Source organism: Stigmatopora nigra, chromosome 6 (assembly GCF_051989575.1).
Source record: "Stigmatopora nigra isolate UIUO_SnigA chromosome 6, RoL_Snig_1.1, whole genome shotgun sequence".
Lineage (NCBI taxonomy): Eukaryota > Metazoa > Chordata > Actinopteri > Syngnathiformes > Syngnathidae > Stigmatopora > Stigmatopora nigra.
In genome coordinates this window covers 15,970,794-15,990,931 of record NC_135513.1, presented here as the reverse complement: position 1 = coordinate 15,990,931, position 20,138 = coordinate 15,970,794, and the positions used below count along the sequence as shown (strand labels likewise).

Sequence of the window (20,138 nt, the reverse complement as noted above, 5' to 3'; positions counted from 1 at the left end):
GTGTATGGACTAAAATCAAGATTCTGTATATTTAGCTGTATGACTTGACTGTCTGGATACACTGCTTGCTGACGCGCTATATTTATGTAGTAAAAAGGGCAATATTAGCAGTAAACGATGACATTTTCATTTGTTAACAGTGACTAAAACGATCTGGATGAGAGCCGAAATGGATAAAAACAGATCGTTTTTTACGAAAAAACGTTTTAAAAAATTCCGTACAAGTTGTCCACAATTTGAAATGATCAAAAAACGTACACATTGACAGGTATCATGATACTAAAATTGATCAAATTGAATTATAATCGGAACAAAAAGCAACTAATATATGCCTCCTAGCAATAAAATACAAATATTATACCATATTTACAACTATTTAAGGGAGTTAGAAGGCCAGAATTGGGCATCCCTGGTTTAAGGTAACTCAAAAGTTAGTTTTTTTTTTTCATATTAAAACTCATAATCCCCAGTGTACTGCATAACACGGTTCATAAATCTCTCTCTAAAAGATAATATGCAGAGTTCTTTTACGATAACATCCTCCAATGAAGATTTCTTGGCGGCTAGGAGAATCAAAAGAGGCTTTCCATGTGACTGACCACATCAAAGTGTACCAAATTGATTTCCTTTGCAATTTCATATTTCACTCACAGATGAACCCCCCCCCCCCCACAGAGTAAAGATGACAATCACTGAGTTGAAGCTCTAAGCTTTTCAAAGTCCACATTTAGCCAGCAATGATTGAGTGATGAATCTATCCAGACATCCCATTTTGGCTCCCACGAGAATTGCCGCGGGGGAGTTTCCAGATCGTTTTTTAATATCTCCCAAGGTTCGATCGAGGAGTATAAAATGAAGGGACCATATACTACTGCTGGCGCACCTACACTGACCTCTACTGGAAGAACATGGAACTCATTTGACTCCAAAGCTTCAAATAATAGTCGTGCAAACAGAGGCTGATTTGAAAGGTTTTTTGTTAGACCTGCTGAGAGGTTCTCACCTGATCCAAGTGTGCCGATTTCCTCTTGTGGTCCACTGCCTTTAGTCCTCGGTCCAGCAGGAGGAAAACCTCCGCCGTCGTGGGCAAGCCCGGGAGGACCGTGACCAGGAGTTGATCCCGTCTGACGCCCGTGGCCTACCGAGGAACACGTAGATAAATGGCGGGTACTTCCTTTGAAATATTTGTTCCGACATTTTATATATATAAAAAAGCCTTACTATACTATGTCATTTTTATAAAGAAAAAACCTTACTATGCTATGTCGTTTATTAAGGAAAAAAGCCTTACTATACTATTTCATTTTTTGCGGAAAAAAAGCCTTACTATACTATGTCGTTTTGTTGCGAAAAAAAAGCCTTACTATACTATGTTGTCATGATACAAGTACAATAAGATTTAAAGCTTGACATGAAGAAGCATCCGCCATTTCCCATCTATTGTTTGTTACCTGGATAAGTGAGTTCTTGAGGACCCTACTAAGATCCATCCTCCATTCTGGAACGTCCGGGTTGTGTTCGTCCAGATTTGGAGAAAAAGCCAGCAAATGTGATTGGAAATATTCTACATGAAAAAAAAGAAGAAAAATGGGTGACGTTTACTTTCCTTTGCTCATATCCTGGGAGTTTCTTCCTAGCCGCCGTGAAATAAACTCGAGGTGAGCTCACCGTGGACGGAAATGGATCTTCTCTCTTGCAGAATAATATTCCCCGCGGACACCTGAACGGTGACCGTGCTGATTCCTTCTTGGGAAAAGGCGCACGTCAGACTGGCCTCCAGGGTGATCATGGGCTGCTGGGAAAAGAAAAGACACAAAAATCAGGGCGGAAGAGGGTCGGGAGGCCAAATGGCGTGCAAGACGGCAGTTTCTAGGCCTAGCTTCTTTCCATACGTTATTTTCTGCTGGCTTAAACATCAAATTGCAGCAACCAGCATTAAAATCGAGTTGACATAATTATAATCCTTATAAAGCATGATTTATGGGTGTGTGAGTGTGTATGTTAAGATTCTCTCGCTACGTTTATCCAAACCGTGCAATGTAAAGAGTTGAATTTTTTTATGGTAGCCAGAAAACGTCTGTCTTATCCTAATAGACAAGTTGTTTGAATTTCTTTACCCTCTCCAGGTCCCGCCTACTGCCCAAATTTGGCTGGGATAAGCTCCAGCACCCCCCCAAAGACTCTCTTGAGGACAGGCAGGATGGAAAATAAATTAATGTTGTTTTGAATCAATGGAAAGCAATCAGTTTGAAATCTTACACATTTCAAATTGTCTAAATCTGAGTTTCAAAATATCAGCTCATGCAAAAAAGTGCACACTAGTGATGAACTCTCAAGACATCTTATATATGTTATACACACACACACTCACGTAAACATATTTATGACCAGAGATAATTCATGCTTCAAACAGCTTATCCCTTTAACCAAGTTAAGATATGCCGCATATATCCGGTCTTAAAGCAACGGATCTCACATTTAAGACGCGACATGGGCGTACCTCCGTGTTATTTCCAATCCACCAGATGTAGGTGACCGTTCCCACTTGACTGGGCCACAGGATGGCCGTCAGGTTGACTTTCTTATTCTTCACGGCCACAAACGGAGCCGACAAGTGGATAGATTCAAGGGGACCTGATCAAAAACATACTCGCATCAATATATACAAAACATTCAGAATGTCTTTCACATCAATAAATAGAAAACTATGATTGACATTTCTTTCACGATATCCCTGACCTGTGCCACCATTTTTATGCAAACACAAAACTGGAAGAAGGACCTACTTGAAACTACAAGGTCAAAATGCAATAAAAAAAACGATATCCTACATATGATGTGCAGGTAGAGAACGGCGGTTTCCGCGCCGAGCCGATTTTTGGCCAAAGCGGTCACCCGGTAGATGCCGGCGTTTTTGTAGACGTGCTTGGTCCCATTCTCGATGGAACTCAGATTGGAATAAGTTAGGGCGCGACCGTCGCCCAACTCCAGCGTGACGCTTGTTTGTGCGGAATCGCCCTGGCAAAGAATAACGGTAAAATCCATGAAGATGAAGAAACAAGACAGGAAATCCAGATTCATCCAGTGTTCATTTTAGGTGAAATTATTCGGGCAAATCTGCTCTATTTGATGGTAAATGTTTGAATCTCAAATTTGTCAAAATAACATGGAGACATGCCAAAAAGATGCATGCTAGGCTAGCTAGTTGAACACTCTAAACCTAAAAAAATGATGTATACATTGTTTTTTTAACCAACTTGAATGACAAAAAGTCAATCGCAAATTTGAAAATATCCTCCATAATTTCCCAAATAATTCTAATCATTTTTTTCTCATTTTAACCCAAGTCTTTGAGCTATAGGTGATGTATGTGGGTGTATGGGTGTGTATATTATGGGTTAATCCCAGGTAAAATGTCTATGTATCTATGTGAGAATGACCTGTTCCAGGAAAAGGAGGAAGGTGACATTGTGTCCCACTTGGGCGGAGAGCGTCCCCCCATCGGTGACCAGGTGAAGACCTTTGGGCGCTTGCGTGCTACATTGCTGCTTCTTGCCCGTGTACTCGTCCATGACTCCGGCCGTGCAGTTGTTGGACACCACCTTCCTGTAGCTGGTGGAAATCAATACGCCCCACAAAAATGTCACCTTATTCAGAATGCTAAGCTAAACGCTACACTTGAAACGAGCGAGAAACAAGCTTTCGCTCAAATTTTTGAATGTCGTCAGGTACCCAAAATATATCTATCACCTGCCTATAACGCTTTTGACACTACTTACACTAACCATGTATTATCATACAAGTCTTGTACACTTATCTTGCAAAAAAAATCTTTATCTATGTCTATAATGTCTTTTGCTGTGTCTGTATTCTCACCCTCTCGCTACTGTGACAGTGAAATTTCCCGAATATGGGATTAATAAAGTTATCTCATCTAATCTATTTTAAAAACCCATAACCCATAATTCCTTCCTTTAAGCCCTGTCTGGTCCATAAAGTACAATTCATTTTAGCGTTGTATTTACCCGGTGCTGTTGAGGAAGCTCGTCGACCCGCCGGTGCAACTCTTGGACACGGCCGATGGGTGGAACCAAAAAGCCGGAGCGCACCTGCCGTCCGTCCGTCGCTCGTAGCCATAATCACTAAAAAAAAAATCCAAGCAAAGACCAGAAGTTACATGTTTGTGTTTTGACTGTTATTTTGAAATCCTTTTGGAACAAATGATTGCGAAATAAACCCAAAACATGAGTTTTTGTATCATTATGAGAGTTTTTTTGCTTACCATTCAAAGTCAGCCTCGGTGCAGTCGCAAGGACCCGACGACACTAAGACGGAGAAAACTTTTCCCATCACACACCTGGACGTGGGTTTCAACTTCCTGTAGATTCTTTTCACTCCCATAAGACAGGGCTCCCCCTACAGGTGCAATTCAAAAGAGTGTCAAAAAAACACAACAAACTTGAAGGCACCACACATTGACATTGTTCACTGAACTTTACAATAACTGTTTAATAAGTGTTTTTGGTGTAATCCTGTATTGGCGAAATCTGTTGTCAATACCTGATTGTGAAGATGCCAAATCTGATAATCTTCCTTTGTGCATCTTCTGTTGAAAATGGATCGGAAGTCAATTTTGACTAACTGCCACTCCGACCGGTGGCTGACGTGACCAAAAATCCTGAAACACACATCCTTCATTTTTTAATGCCATTTAAACAACACAAAATCAAATAAACATGTCTACTCATGGGGGCAAACGTGCCCCAAAAAATGAGCAAACACAAACCAAGGCGAACTCACGTCATGATGAGCGTCTCTTCCCCCGGCTCCCCCAGCATGCCGTCCATGAAAAGGGGCGTGGCCGTGAAGCTGTACTTGTTCCACTGGCGTCCTTCGTCGAAGCTCAGCCTGAGGACGTGAAAATCAATTGTTACGAGCGGGACGCGACGATACCGAAAGCTGCTTAACGACTCGATCACGTCGTCTTCACGTCAGCAAACATTGTCGCCTTCAATTGCCGATTTTGTTTTTTTTTCGATTTCCGGTAGGTCGCCCTCCTTTAATGACGCCCCGCAGTTAGACAACAAACTCATTTGTTTTTGTTCCATCTGAGGAAATGAGTGTGTGTGTGTGACTAATGGCATCTACTTAAGCAGAACTCACCACAAGTGTCTGATGGGAAGTGGGGTGTGTCTTATGGCAACCAAGGCTCCTCCTTGGTCCAGATAGAGCACGGCATAGTCCTCGTTGAAGATCTTCGGGGTCAAAACAAAGACAGAGAGAAACAGCCAAGAGGTCATTTTAAGTCCTATTAGAAATAAAAACCATACACTCACTTGCTCCACCCACAATTTTCACATCTGGCCTAACTTTTCTGAACACTAAAATCAACTGAGTTCAAATCCAGATGGAAAAAAAAAGTGCGAATTATAGTCCGAAAATGCACTATATATCATTTTGATGATGATTCAAAATCATTTTTGACACAAAGATCTAAAACAAAAAAATGATCTAATCCAACCTAATTCAAACTAATCCAAACTAATCCAAACTAATCCAACCTAATCCAACCTAATCCAACCTAATCTAATCCAACCTAACCTAATCTAACCTAAACTAACCAAATCTAACCTCATCTAACCTAATCTAATCCAATCTAATCTAACCTAATCTAATATAACCTAACCTAATCTAACACAATCTAAGTTAACCTAACCTAATCTAATTTAACCTAATCTAATCTAAAGATCATCCTGGATATCTTGGTTGAAATAACAACAACTCTTGTGAGCAGTCTTTTTCTTCCCCCGGAAAACGTTTGCTACGTTGCCAGATATTCTTTCATGAAGAAAACGGATGGAAACGTTAAGCTTATGACTAAAAATACGTTGCGCCCCTTCACCTGTCTCCACGTGTTGCCCGCGTCGGAGGTGATGTAAACGCTGATGTTGGCGTTGGTCAGCTCCGAACCGAAGGAACCTTTCATGCAAACAAATGACAATGTGTCAATGGACAATAGCTAGAAAAATGGCTCATTCATTCATTACAATCTAGCCAGAAGACTACAAGATGTGCAATATTATCAAAATGTTGTAAAGTTTTCGGCGAGCTCACCGGACGCCACGATGATCCCGGGCGCCGAATCACGGCTGGCGATGTTGCCCGAGGCGTAGGGATTGGCCGAGACGTGAAGATGAAGATGCAACGAGCAATATGGCTGCATACAAAACAAAACAAAACATTAATATTCCCTCTTATTCATTCTGTCCTGGGATGACAATGTTGCGGCGTAAAGAATCTTCTGTGGTGGCCATTTCCATGCGGGCCAGTCATGACGGCAGTAGTTTTGATTTGGTTAACCTTTAACAGCACAATTCTCATTACCGGCCCTGCAAAATGCCAGTAATTCAGGCCGTGCGCTGACAGGCTGTTTAGAGGTTTATTAAAAGCTTGACATATCCTGACGAATTGCTGCGTGATGTCCAGAGAAGGCCGAGCGTGCTACAGAATGGCAAATCGAACAAAAAAAACAACAAGAACAAAACAACTGCTCCCGTTTGTGTGTGTCGCCATATTTACATCAAATCTGCAAGCACAAATTCTTATATTTGGGATATTGTTTTCTCTTTTATTTAGAGTCATTTTTAAAAGAATTTTTCGTTAAAGCATATTTTTAGCGTCTCATTCTTGCCACAGAGACTCCAAGTGAACCGTGGCTTTTATGATGACTCCACATTATGGAAAATGGACTGAAAAAGAGAGGCTTACCGGCATACAGTGGATGTTATTGCCTCGCAGGTCTTTGCTGGGGGCCTGCAACAAGCTCCAGTCTCTTCCCCGGTTGTACGTAATGTGGGTTTTCACTTGATTATCCTTCTTGTTATTGGCCAAGAACATGCCTTTTATCCCTGCCACCTGAAACAAAATGCCACAGAAAGTCAATCGAAATGCACTGGGCGAATTGAGAAGATCAGCAGCCGTTTACCTCGTATAGATCCACCATGACATTTCCTTCGGGGCCCATGCTACTGACCACATTCTCCAAAGCCAGAGTGTAGTAGAGGCCCGACGTGTCGGACACGTACAAATTGTACGTTTGGTTTTGGTTCCACTCCCGCACCGCCGCCACCACGCGATTTTCGTCAGTGCTGATAACGTGCAAGTCCTGCAAGGCAGCAAAAGACAGCAAAAGACAGCAAAAGACAGCAAAAGACATGCCATTCATTCATTTTCTCATCCGCGGGTGTTTCCGGAGCCTATCCCAGCTGTAAACTCTGTCATGTTGTCAAAAGGTCCAGGCGACCAAACGTCCGGGCGACCAAACGTCTAAAACTAATATTTTCCCCTTGGTTGAGGGCCATAAAAAGTATTACATTTTGTAAGTGTCAGTCAGTGATTTTGGTGAACATTTGTAAGCATCGAGCAGTATTTTTGTTTGAACTGGTTTGAACAACGAACCGTGGGCAAATTGGCATGTCGACGTTTTGGCCACGCCAAGCTGGTTGGTTAGTTTGGCTAACCATCCGACAAATCGCCATTTAAGCAGCAGATTAGTGGAAAAAAAGCAGTACCGTGTGTATAAAAATTGAATTGTGTGTTGGTGGCTTACCTTGGGCAGAGTGTACTTTGGCAGTTTCATTGGCGAAAAGACGTCTCGTTTGGCAGACACGTAGTAGATTGGCTTGCCTCTTGTCGATACCTAAAACAAGACAAACACATGGGACGTAAAAGAAATAATCAAAAAATATTCTAGCACAAATACTACAGTAATTAGGACGGTGAAAGACCCACCTGGACAAAGACGTACTCGTCTTGGACTACGAGGGAATTGGGGTCGATGTAGCCTGGGAAAGGTTTGCCTTTGTTGCCGTTCGTGCAGTTGCGAAGCTTACAGGTGACGTACATGCCCTCTGTTTACAAAAATAATACAAAATTAATCAATGAATCCGACCAATGAAGATAAACAACCCACCCAAAATGACCAGAATGTGGATGCTGAATTTGGAGTGGGTGAGCCAAGAGGCAAATGCTTTGTTTTAGTTCAAATTGTACAGATCACAAAACGTTGAATTTAGGGGAAATGCTATGATTATTTTTCTTGAGTTTCATTCATAGACGTCAAAATTAATTTTGTTTATCATTTTATGTGCATGTCAAGTCGAATTTGTCCGCATATAAGCCGTACCCTTGATCGAGTCATTATTTTACGGAGTAAATGTTAGAACATATGGTTGTTAAAACAAACAAACAAACTAGGAAATATTTACTCACGTCCTTCGGCATTTGTGGTTTCCAAGTGAATCAATCCCGGTTCCTTGTCCAAACCCATTTTGGACCTGAAATAGAAAGAATTAAAATAACACGCCATGTTGACGTCATTAAAAGACGGAAAGTCATTTATCCAAGCTTTCCTGGAAGCATGCTCTTAGTTTAATAAAAAAAAAAAAAAAAACACATGATGGATGAAATATAAATTGGAAAGGAAGAGTGATGTAAATCTTTGGACGTCTTAGAATTTAATTTCAATTTGCAATCAGGTGTTGACATCCGTACTTACCAGTAAAAACGATTTGGAGTCACTCTTTCGTGAACCACTTGCCATCTTCTCCCAAACTCCACCGAGCTGTACAGCTGGAAGAAACCAGGCGCAAACCCCATTGAGCATGTATTGATGATTTACCACCGTAGGCAATGTGTGCTGACCTTCTGGTCGTGACTATAAGCCAGAATCCAGTCCTCTTGCTCGGGGTGGAAGAGCAGGCTGAGGATGTAGAAGTCCAGACGGTACTTTTGGTAGGTGGCTCCTTCGTCGGAACTGATCAGAAGACTGTTCTCCACTTCAGTGTCCGTTAAGAGCATGATCTATAAGTGGGAAAATGGAGTTATGGTATGTTTTCAGATGGAACAACTTGGAAAAACGTCTTTGCATGTATTTGTTTTTCCTTTTACTAGCTTAATAAGGCAAGTTTTCTCTCTTTTTTTGCACATATTTCATAACAAATTTGATGGACTATTACAAGTTTTTGTTGGTTGAGTTAGAGCTGATTGGGGGATTTACTTGTAAAGTACGTCTCTACTTACAAAAAAACATTCAAGTTACAAAACCGCTTCTGGAGGCAATTCATTTGGTGGATGTTTGTTAAAATGAGAAAGTTGCCCGTTTAGCGATTGGCTAATTGTACTCCCAATGTGCAATGCTTTGGGAAATTATAAGGAGTCATACATTGTGATAATCTCAGAGAAATCTCAATATCTAGAGATTAAAATTTAACTATTACAAGGTTAAAATTGAAATTTGAAATCATAGATTCCACTCTAACAAGACTCAATTTGTAATATTATGAGATTAAAGTCATTTTCCTGTTTTTACGGTACATAAAACTTTGATGAGAACGACTTTATAATGCTAATATAGACGACATAGTTTTAAATGAGAAGATTTTCAGCGATTATTTCAATGCAAAAAGGCAGCTGAAAAAAAGTTAGTCAAAGTCTGTCCTATGGCACCAGATGAGCATCTGTGCAACATCTTTTTACGCGGTGGCATCTTTCAGCTGTGACGCTTTGTCAGACGCACGCAAGGTGGTGGTGACTACTTGACGCTGGGAATATTCATAAAGCCTGAAAACTCTGTGCCTGCAAATCCAGCACATGAAAGCAAAGGCAGTTGACAGGCTAATCAGAGGACTGAGGACACCATTTCTTCCTGCCGTCGCCGCCGAGGTGCTCGCAGATGTTTGAGACGCCAGGATGAAACGAACGCCGCCGCTCTTTTGATGCGATCGGGCATTTACCGTCGGAGCCTGATTGATATTTAGGACCACCTAGACCCGTCACAGACCCGACAAGTCATGCAGTCCTCGCTGCAGTATATAAAATACTCTGTATAAAAACGAGGTATACTGGATTTATGCCTGCTTTTTGGACAGATTGAGCAACAAAAACATATACATCTTCTCACGGAATTAATAGGCTCCCAGAGTGGTTTTGTAACTCGACTTGTTTTGCATTTTACGTGTAAAAACCCAAATCCGGCCATAATACTACAAAGTAAACCCTTAAAAATGTGAACAATAGCCATTAAAACAATGGCTTTTCAAAGCAGAATGAATTTCAATGTGTATGTACCTTTCTTTTGTTGTTTGGACTGACGTACAAATAACTGAGAACGGTCTTGGCTCCCACTTTGTCGTTGACTTTTTGGTAGGTGGCTCCGTAGTCGGTGGAGCTGAAACGTGATCCAAAAAGGTCAAATGAGTGTTTGAAAAATGCAATTTAATGACTCCTTGTTAGCGGGAGATGACACGCATTACGGCGCTGATATAATTGTCAGCGTCTCTTAATGTCAACTCCCGGAGGACAACCAAAACAAACTTGATTCTGTACCAAGTCGTAGTCTCCCATTTCCTTTTCCCATAGGATCACGTTTTCAGTTTATACTTCTATTTTATTTTCAATAAGACAGAATTTGCCATTTTGTCACGAGCCTCTTTTCAATGCCAAATTGAATGTATTTCTCAAATGGCTTGACTTGGCGAGAGATTAAAGTGAAGGCAGAAAAAGCAATTAACAAACTGAAGCTGAATATAATATACATTGTACAATAGGCCATCATTATAATATGATATCAAATATTTATGATCTTCCATTGCGGTACAACACATCAGAGAGTTCATATTTTAATCAAATGACTCTTTTTTTTTTTACATAACATACCGTATTTTCACGACTATAAGGCGCATTGCATTATAAGGCGCAGCGTCAATGAATGACACTTTATTTTTTTCCATATATAAAGCACACTGGATTATTTTGGGCTCTGTCTATTTTGGAGAAAATTTCAGACTTTTAAGTGCGCCTTATAGCCGTGAAAATACGGTAGTATTATTTTTTAAAGAAGATGTTTAAATAAATAGAATTTCAGCTTACCGCCATAGTGAGCTTTCCGTCACACTGTTGAGGTTGAAATCAAATAACTTGGTCAGCATCAAAATCACCTAAAAAACATACAAAAAATTGTCAAATCAATACAGGTCCATATATTTCCCACAAAAAAATTGCCTATAAAAAAGTTTGACCACCATTTTTAAGAAAATAAAGTTTTTTCATTGTCCACTTATTCAGGACAAATTGAAGTTTTTTGTCATGAAAACACTTAAAAGGATGGCATCCCTAAAAGATGAATTTCAGTTTATTTCAATCCTTACTTTCCAAAATAATAAACGGTTTCAAGCATAAAATCATTGACTGGTGCATCCTTCCATGAAAATGTAGTCGTAATGCATCCCATCTCCTAAAAATGGACCATCATCCAAAATATGATGGGCTAAGATCGGCCATTTTTGTCACTCGACAGCCGATTTATCGGAGCGGCGGGGGCGCCGAATGACTTGGGTGACTTTGTCAAAGACTTTCCAGGCATTCCTGTGAGGGCAAGAATAACAGATTGCTTGTTTGGGGCCTGTGCCATATTTATTATTGTTTATTATTAAGCGTGAGGAAACATCCGCAGGGCCCAAAAGACTTGAAATGCGCGCCGCGTTGGCCTCCTCGCTATTTAATGGCGCCGGAGAAAATGAGCTGGAGTTGATGAAGAGGGACCGGGGAAGACAATCTTGTCACTTTGGATGGAATTGACCCGGTCGGGCGGATGGTTAACCTTAAATGTTTAAACCGGATTAGACCAGACCTTTCCAGAAATGGACACTTGCCCCACTGGTTTCCTATCAAATTGTTAATTCTTTACTTTTTAAATTGTGCTCTTGTCAAATGAACAAAATTGAAACAGTTCACAACAACTCTTTTATACAAGGTATCGTGTGTGTATAGATAATATAGTACATTGTTACCTCAAGATACAAGCTTAATTTGGTCCGGGATTGAGCTCATATGTCAATTTACTCTATTGTTTGTGATAGGAATGAACTAAAAACTAATTAATTTGTTGGGAGCCCCCTAAAAAAACACCCAAAACAGGAGATAGGATTGCAAAAACATTTTGATTGGTTCTAATTCGCCATCTATTAACAAAGTAACAAATTACTAGTGGTTTAATACTACTAAAGTGTGTTTAATATTATTTAAATTAGACAGGTTTTGCGTAGACTTTTTGCACGGCAACGCGTTCGTAACATAACATAAATTCAAATTGAAATGAACTTGGATTACGACGCACACTCACTCAAAAATACATTTAATTTAACTTCACACTAAACCTAATTCTAATTTTGACATTTTGGTACGGGTACTTTGGTTTCCTCCCAAAAACACGCTTGCTAAGCTAATGGATCACTCTAAATTGCCCCTACTATGATTGGTTGTCCTTTGTCTCCTGCTATTGTTATTCAGGATGTCCCCCGGCTGGTGCCTGTGGTTAGTTATGATAGACTCCGGCACCCCCCGCGTGCCTTGTGAGGATAAGCGGTTTAAAAAAATGAAAGAATGAGCTAATAGGTGGTTGCATAAGACTGGGCTTTCTGAATTGAAGGGCAGCGTCCTTCTGTCTGAGGCATATGGACACACAGTGGACACTGTGTGGACGCCGTGTGGACGCTCTGTGGGCAGTCCTGGGTGAGACGTCCTGTCAGATGCTCTCCCACCGGAAAGTGCATATGTTCCGTCTCAGAGCGCGCCAATTAGGATGCTGGGCTTTTCCCGTGCTAAAGACAGACGCCAGTGACGGACGGACGGCCCAGGCTGGCTTTTGGACAACTTGGACACGCCGAGAAGAACATCACTCTTCATCTAAGGCGCTTTTTAAATGTTTTGGGGTGCTTTCTTCAATTGGAATCGCAGATAAATAATAGATTTTTTTCTTACGCAATTGGATGAATCAATAAGTTTGGAATTGTTTTGATTTATGGCTTTAAATGCGCAGGAGAAAGTAGAATTATTGACAAAGCTAACAATGGGAAAAGGAAAAACGGGGACTTCCAAATGGCCTATCCATGCGAGAACACTTTTGGTGTCGTTTGGGAAAGCTCCTTTGGGTCGGTAAAAACGCAATATTCCACAAGTCAACGTGTATGATAATCTGGCTAAATCATAGCGAGAATTCAAAGTCGGCCGGCGGCCAATCTTTTGTTTGATCGTCATTAAGTAAAGCGAGCGGTAATCTGTAATGGCGCGGAGTCAGTTTGGGCCAAAGGCAAAAGAAATCTTGGGCGCCTTCTCCGACACTCCATTACGTTGTCACCAAAACGGCGTAATTAGACGTCTCCGAGGTGGCAAACGTCCCAACGGCTGCAAAAAAAACAGCTGGCAAATGTGATTAAGAAAGTAGGGAGGTGCACAATGTCGGGAATTAGCATTGACTTGCTTTTGGAGGCCCGACAGATGTTCTTGGTAGAGGGCAAAACGTGGAAAATGCAAATGCTACATTGGGCGATACGCCATCGGAAAATAGCTACGCATTAATAATGATATAAAAATAGTTTTGTCAACCGACTTTTAGTCACAATTCATATCGCAATTACTGCATTTTTCTAGCATATTAGCCACACCCTTAAAATAGTTGAATTTGACAATAACTCGCGTATAAGCCGCACCCTGATTCCCAATTTTCACGTAAATATTCATGCTTTTAAATAGGGAGTGCAAATGTGTTATTTTAAAGGGAAAATCTGAAGAAAAATCATCGCTAGGATATTTTTGAGATTCAGTATGCAAGATATGCTCAATTGTTTTTCTTAAATTTCATTCAAGGGTGTCAAAATATATATTTTTTAGCATTTTAGCCATTTATTTTTTTCTCTATTTTGAAATAAATGACTATATCGACCGCATTGTCTTTTCCGCTATGGCATTCTGTGCATGTCAAGTCTAATTTATGCGCATATAAGCCTTACCCTCGATTCAGTCATCATTTTTTTAGCGACAAATATGGCGTATATGCCAAAAAATCCGGTAATCCTTTTATTTTTTACTCACTCTGACTCATGTTTGAGACAACAATGATAATGTTAACAAGCTTTACGCCAACAATGTGGGCCATAAATGCGTTTCATGGAGAGCGCCATCCTTAATCGGGCATATCAACGTTGGCTTCAACGTTGATATGCCGATGAAGGATGGCGTTACGGCGATTAGAAAAGATGAAGTTGTGAGCGTTTAACCCCCAAATGTAATCCCTGCTTAAGTCCATCCATTTATCGACGAGTAGCTCGTGAGGAGCCGCTAATAGCTAACAAACGCTTTATGAACAAGGCACCGTGACGGACAGATCTGTTATTGACTTTCTTATTCGTGGATCTCGTCCAGGAGCAAAACATTTTGCCGTAAAAGGTCACAAAACTTCCATCATTTTCATCTAAAAATTAAAAATGTCAAATTCAAGCAGAGCACAGAAAAAAAACACTTGTCCAGTTTAAAGGAAGCACAAAAAAACCATGTCAACTTCCCAGAGAAAGGGCAAAAGGCTTGACCTTTACCCTCTGACCTGGAAGGTCAAATGAAAAAAACTCCATTGAAAAGCCATCTTTCAAATTTCACCATTCAAACTCATTCTCCATTCGAGACCGAGTTTATACCTCTATCCTTAAAATCATCCAATGAACTGAGAGGGCTTCAACACTTCTTCTCACCAGGGGTGCTGGAGCTCATCCCAGCCAATTACAGACAGCAGCGGGGGGACACGCTGAACGGCGGGGCGCAGTGACAATAGTTCAAATTAGCCTGTTCAACCCTGCTGGCCTACAATGCATGTTTTGGGGATGTGGGAGGAATGCGGAGTACCCGGACAAAAGCCACGCATGACCAGGCAAGAAGCCCCTTGTCTCAGAACCGCGAGGCGCAGTTTCGATCATAAATGTTAGAAATACAAGCCTATATATATATGTCATTCTAGAACAATCGTTTGTTTTATCGTCCAATGGGCTCCATTTTGTTCAATTGGATTTTGTGTTATTACGTTGACCAGCGCGTATTGTTGTTTGATGACATTACGAGACATTTAGGCGAGTGTGTGCATGTTTTATGAGGCAGAAGGAGGCCACTGATTACTGTTTTGCAATTCCCAACGTCGGCCGCTTCAGTCAAAGTAGCATATGCCAAATGGCTCTCCATTTTTGCCCTTGTTGGTGTGCCATCAAAAATCATCAATTCTTGTGTTGCAAAATTCCCGCCTCCCTAACCATCACCTAAAACGACCTCATCTAGACTCAATGGAGGGGAAAATGTTCTATTAACCCGCTTTTTATGTCATTCCCAAAGGATTTAGTTTGGGTTTCCAAATATAAAAACTTGTGCGTACAGTCTGGGAAAATGAAAAATTAAAAATGATTGCCCACACAAAAACAAAAGTTCATTGTAACTGAAAAAAAAATGTTTGGAACATTAATTGGTGGTTTAAAAATGCAGGATGTACTTACTCTACAGGTAGCATAACATAGGTATGCGGCGGATAGCATAACATAGGTATGCTAGCAGATAGCATAACATAGGTACACTGACGAAAATCATGACATAGGTACACTAGTGGCTAGCATAACATAGGTACACTTGCGGATAGTATAACATAACTAAACTGGCGGCTAGCATAACATAGGTACGCTGGATGCTAGCATAACATACGCTAGCCTAGTGTCATGCCAGTGCCGATTCTTGAGAAGCGTCCAATGTATTGACAAAAAAAGAATAAAAATACCTGAAATTGAGACTGCGCCCTATCAAACGATGCATTTTATACGTGGGAAAATACAGTATCTTATCGGACCACACAAAACCCCGAAGCTGAGGTCAAGGAAAAGAATATTTGCCCTTCTGGCTGCCGAGTGGCCAATAAATATGTATTTGAGCGTCTGGACCTTTGAGAGGTTGTTGACAATGATCGTTAGTCATGAGTATCGGCTTTTTGCATATTTTACACTCCATTTTTCTTATTTTTTGTGATGCCTGATTGGTAAATATGGTGGAAAAACAAATGAGGGCTTTCATTTAGTTTCTTCTGATAAACTATCTGTCCGTATCTGGCTCGGATGTCATCAGCCGTGTCGCATTTGAAATTGTGGCAGATTAAATTTGAGCGATGGGAACATTATTATTGAGAAGACCTCGTTAAAATACGACTGGATTTTGGGATTCACGGCCGCCGATGACATGGGACGGCGGCGGCGCCCGTGATGAATTGTCTTTTTTATGAAGCCATTTCTGCCAGTAATGAGGAAAGTATTTGGCACCCAAGTGGACTTCATCCATGCTAATGATTGATGGTGGCCCGTAATGATTGATCATGTTTGCTTAATGCCAAATCTTCTCTCGGCGGGATTAAAAAGAATCGTTAAAGCGTCATTCATATGCCCCGCTTTAAGCACTTTCGATGACGGCCTATCATTGGTCGGAGAGGGACCCGATTTGGTCCGATTCGGTCAATTCCGCGAACGGAGTAGCTATAGGATAAAGCTGCTTTGTCATTTTCTGGGTTGTTTTTTTGGAAACATGTTGTATTTTCTCACGTAAAAGCCATATTTGTAACTCAAAATAGTGATAACCAAATCAAGGCTACGGCTTATATGCTCACAAGACTTGCTATGTAACATTTACTATTTGTATTGGTTATTTTCAGTTTTGCAGTGAGAAAAACAACCTTTACTGGATGAATTAATTTGAATAATGACCCTGATAATGTACTTTTGATTGATACAATATCTCAGAAATAGTACGTACGATGATTTCCCTTCAAAGTAACACATTTGTACTCCATTTTAGGTAAAAACAAGAATATTTAAGGTGAAATTTGTGAATCAGGGGGCGGCTTATATGCGAGAAATTGTCAAAATCAATGATTTTAAGGCAATTTTAAGGGTGTGGCTTATATTAAAAACTACTATCGACGTACGCCTCGTTGGAAAGCGCTAGTTTAGAAAATAATTTGTGTATAAATTATAAACGTGGGGAGCCGCAGTGTGCCGCCATCGCGCAACCATCAAGTGTATCTGTAAGCCCCGCCCCCCTCGCTACCCCCTCCACACTGCGTCAGTGCAGTTGTGAGGGTTCAGAAAGGGTAAGGCTCGCCCAAGGTGTGAATTTGAAAGAGTCTTCTCCTTGGAAACCCGTCATTAGGAACAAAGCAAAAACTCGGGCCGGGAGAGGAAGAAGCGCCAAGAAATCCCCAGCAATGCAATATTTTTCTCTCCGTTACGCTATCACGGCGCCAAGGTGAGGAAACCCGGCGTTCCAGTGGAAGGAAAGAAAAGGCGACAAATGGAAAAATTCTCACACAAAAAGAACTCATTCCTAAAAAAAAGCTTTGTCCGAAAGCTCCATGCAAAATTTTTGTCCATTCTGAGGAAGAACAATGCAAAGCTGATTACATTGAAACTCACCCTGGTGACCCTTGTGAACCAACGGAAACGGAAAAAATGACTTATAAACTCAAACTTATTTCTACCTTGTAGAAAATTCACGTGCAATCAAACATTAGTAAAGGAATACTTTGCCCTCCTGTACTTTTAGGAGGTACTTGGAAGTTTTTTTGGAGGCAAAGCGATGATTTGCATCAAGTTTGGGGGCGGCCATTGTCATTGCGTTAACCGTACGGTGCGTTCAAGGACATCACCTTGCTCCGCGGCTTGCCAAATTCCCAAACAGATGTGGCTAAGCTTTGGCGGAATAAAAATCAAAATGCAAACGGCTTTCTGCCAGGAAACGCGCGGCGGGGGGAGAAAGGACGGCCACCGGAACGTTCATGGGGGGGGACAGTGAAGGCCACACAGGATTCTTAAACACAAGTTCCAAGTTCAAAATGGCTACCCAAACCTAATTATTATCATATTAATTATTCTAGTTTTTTTTTTAAATCTATTTTTAGATTTTACAAAATGATTTTTAAACTAAAAACACAGAAAAAAAATGATTAAAAATGACAATGATTAATTTAAAATGGGGAAAAAAACAGGAATTTTAATATATATCTATACACTTCATTTGAATTTGATACTAAAACAGAAAGTTGACTTTCTCGGACCGCACAAAATGATGCGGCGGGCCAGATTCGGCCCGCGGGCCGCCACTTTGACACCACAGCGCTAGGAAAAATGAACTTTGTTGTTCACACCAGCCCAAAAATAAAGCTGTATAGAATAACCAAAAGTCCAATTAGCCTGACCATCTATTATTATTAGTATTATTATTATTATTATGATAATTATTATGACTGAACCTTTAGTAATGTTAGTTGGTTTGTACATAAAATATTGCAGGTTGAAACGGTCCTGAAAATGCAGTTTTTTTTGACTTTCTTGCGCAAGTAAGTTTGAGGGCGGCAAAGTGGGCGTAGCCGCAGGAGGGAGTCCGTGCGCATTGTGAAGACAAAGTGGTCGGCCAGAGTTTTTCCCAGCATGCATTTCTCTGACCATGCTCTTTGTACTTTTGTCCATTGATTGTTCCTTTCGGGATTTTTACGGCAATCAAGGCTGCCTTGCACCCCGCACGCAAACCGAAAATTTGCCATGCCATTGTACAAATGACATTACAAATGACATTACATGGTACAAGGCCAAGCGCGGTAGTATTTTTCCTCATTTTTCTTCTAACATGACGGTCTAAAAGCAGTTTGTTTTATTTGAGGGGTGGGCAAACTTTTACATCAACATTTACGGAGACCAAATGAACAATTGGGGGAGTACAATTAAGTTTAATTTCACTCTTCATGACGATTTAGACCCAAAATTCCAGTTTTCTGCAGAAAACTTCTTCCAAAAAGCAATTTTTTTTACTTCATTGTATGATAGAATCAAAAAATAAGCAAAGGCATGAAATATGATGAATATATTTCTCATCAGTACAAAGTTCCCCACACTTAGTGGGAACGTCCTTATTTTGGGGGATGAGTTTTTCACAATCTACTTCTTAAATTCTCATTTTAAACGAGATAATTGCGATTTAAAAGCTTTCGAACAATTAGATTTTTTTTAAATGATCCCTTGCTCGTAATAATGACTTATTGATCTGGTTTCCACTGGTGAGAGATGATAGAAAGATACTATAAACTGAAGGTGAGCCCAAACTTGGCTGTGAACTTGGCACTGAAGGTCAAAGGTTAAACCAAAGTTGGCCGTGACTTGACGCGCCCAAGGTTATGTACGCCAAAGTTGGACCTAAAACTCGTCGGCGGCACCTGGCGAAGAGTCCGCCGGCACTTTGCCAAGCGCACCGTGATGTTTGTCGCCTCGCTGGAAGGTCACCCAAAAGTAGAAGTTGAAAAAGGCAACTTTGCTGTATGGGTTTTAAAAAAATGTATTTTCTATTTGAATATTTGGAAAGTTTTCGCTTTAAAACATAAAAGCTAAATGGTCATAATACACTGGACCAAAAACGCTATCATTTTTAGACAATCGTTTACCGCATAGGTGTCAAAGTGGCGGCCCGGGGGCCAAATCTGGCCCACCGCATCATTTTGTGCGGCCCAAAAAAGTAAATGATAATTGCCGAATTTCTGTTTTATGATGAAATTAAAATCAAAAGTAGAGATGTATATTATATTTCCTGATTTTCCCCCTTTTAAATCAATCATTGTCATTTTTTAATCATTTTTCTGTGTTTTTAGTTCAAAAAACATTTTGTAAAATCTAAAATTATATATGAAAAAAGCTAAAATAAACATTGTTTTAGATCTATAAAAAACTGAATATTCAGGGCTTATAATCCATTTCTTTTAATCCATTCATAAAAAAAATCTAAAATCTATCTAAAATGGTCCAGCCCACATAAAATCGATTTGTCAATAGAATCCACGTTGCGTTAACATGCAAAGAGGCTCATTTGATAGGTGATGGATTGCGATAAGTTCCAGGCGGCAACATTTGAGTCCGGGCTGATCAAAGGTTCACCTGGGGGGGGGGGGATGGACGCGGATTCCGCCGGCTTCTAGCGGCCTTCAAGCAAATGCCTTCTGACGGGAGCATATGTGGGAACTTTGGGAAGCCCAGATGCATCGCCACTTCCCCCGTCCCGTTTCAAGTGGCGTTCCGACCACAGATGGGGCCCTCTTCCAAAAAAGCTTCTCTTGTTCATGGGCGCCAAAACGGGGGGATTTTAGCGCCGCTTCGTAGCATTCGTTTGCATGTTCTCCTCGTGACCGGACGTTTGGTCGCCAGACGTTTGATAGCTTGATGGAGAGTTTACTGTTGAAACCAGTTCTC

At 40.7% G+C, this 20,138-nt stretch overlaps 1 protein-coding gene across 1 annotated transcript in view; it reads right to left on the bottom strand.

The window, feature by feature from the left end:
* sorcs1 (sortilin-related VPS10 domain containing receptor 1) overlaps nucleotides 1–20,138 on the bottom strand; it is a 36,909-nt gene that overhangs the window by 15,347 nt on the left and 1,424 nt on the right. The window contains exons 2-23 of the mRNA XM_077718187.1: nucleotides 10,930–10,997; nucleotides 10,129–10,228; nucleotides 8,704–8,862; nucleotides 8,558–8,631; nucleotides 8,272–8,336; nucleotides 7,792–7,910; nucleotides 7,610–7,699; nucleotides 6,986–7,165; nucleotides 6,769–6,915; nucleotides 6,115–6,217; nucleotides 5,903–5,979; nucleotides 5,164–5,255; nucleotides 4,801–4,908; nucleotides 4,561–4,678; nucleotides 4,283–4,416; nucleotides 4,026–4,142; nucleotides 3,441–3,612; nucleotides 2,832–3,018; nucleotides 2,501–2,634; nucleotides 1,669–1,792; nucleotides 1,452–1,564; nucleotides 1,004–1,138 (exon numbers count right to left, since the gene is read on the bottom strand). Of these exons, the coding sequence (XP_077574313.1) occupies nucleotides 1,004–1,138; nucleotides 1,452–1,564; nucleotides 1,669–1,792; nucleotides 2,501–2,634; nucleotides 2,832–3,018; nucleotides 3,441–3,612; nucleotides 4,026–4,142; nucleotides 4,283–4,416; nucleotides 4,561–4,678; nucleotides 4,801–4,908; nucleotides 5,164–5,255; nucleotides 5,903–5,979; nucleotides 6,115–6,217; nucleotides 6,769–6,915; nucleotides 6,986–7,165; nucleotides 7,610–7,699; nucleotides 7,792–7,910; nucleotides 8,272–8,336; nucleotides 8,558–8,631; nucleotides 8,704–8,862; nucleotides 10,129–10,228; nucleotides 10,930–10,997 (2,616 nt within the window). The remainder of the gene's footprint in view (nucleotides 1–1,003; nucleotides 1,139–1,451; nucleotides 1,565–1,668; nucleotides 1,793–2,500; nucleotides 2,635–2,831; nucleotides 3,019–3,440; nucleotides 3,613–4,025; nucleotides 4,143–4,282; nucleotides 4,417–4,560; nucleotides 4,679–4,800; nucleotides 4,909–5,163; nucleotides 5,256–5,902; nucleotides 5,980–6,114; nucleotides 6,218–6,768; nucleotides 6,916–6,985; nucleotides 7,166–7,609; nucleotides 7,700–7,791; nucleotides 7,911–8,271; nucleotides 8,337–8,557; nucleotides 8,632–8,703; nucleotides 8,863–10,128; nucleotides 10,229–10,929; nucleotides 10,998–20,138) is intronic.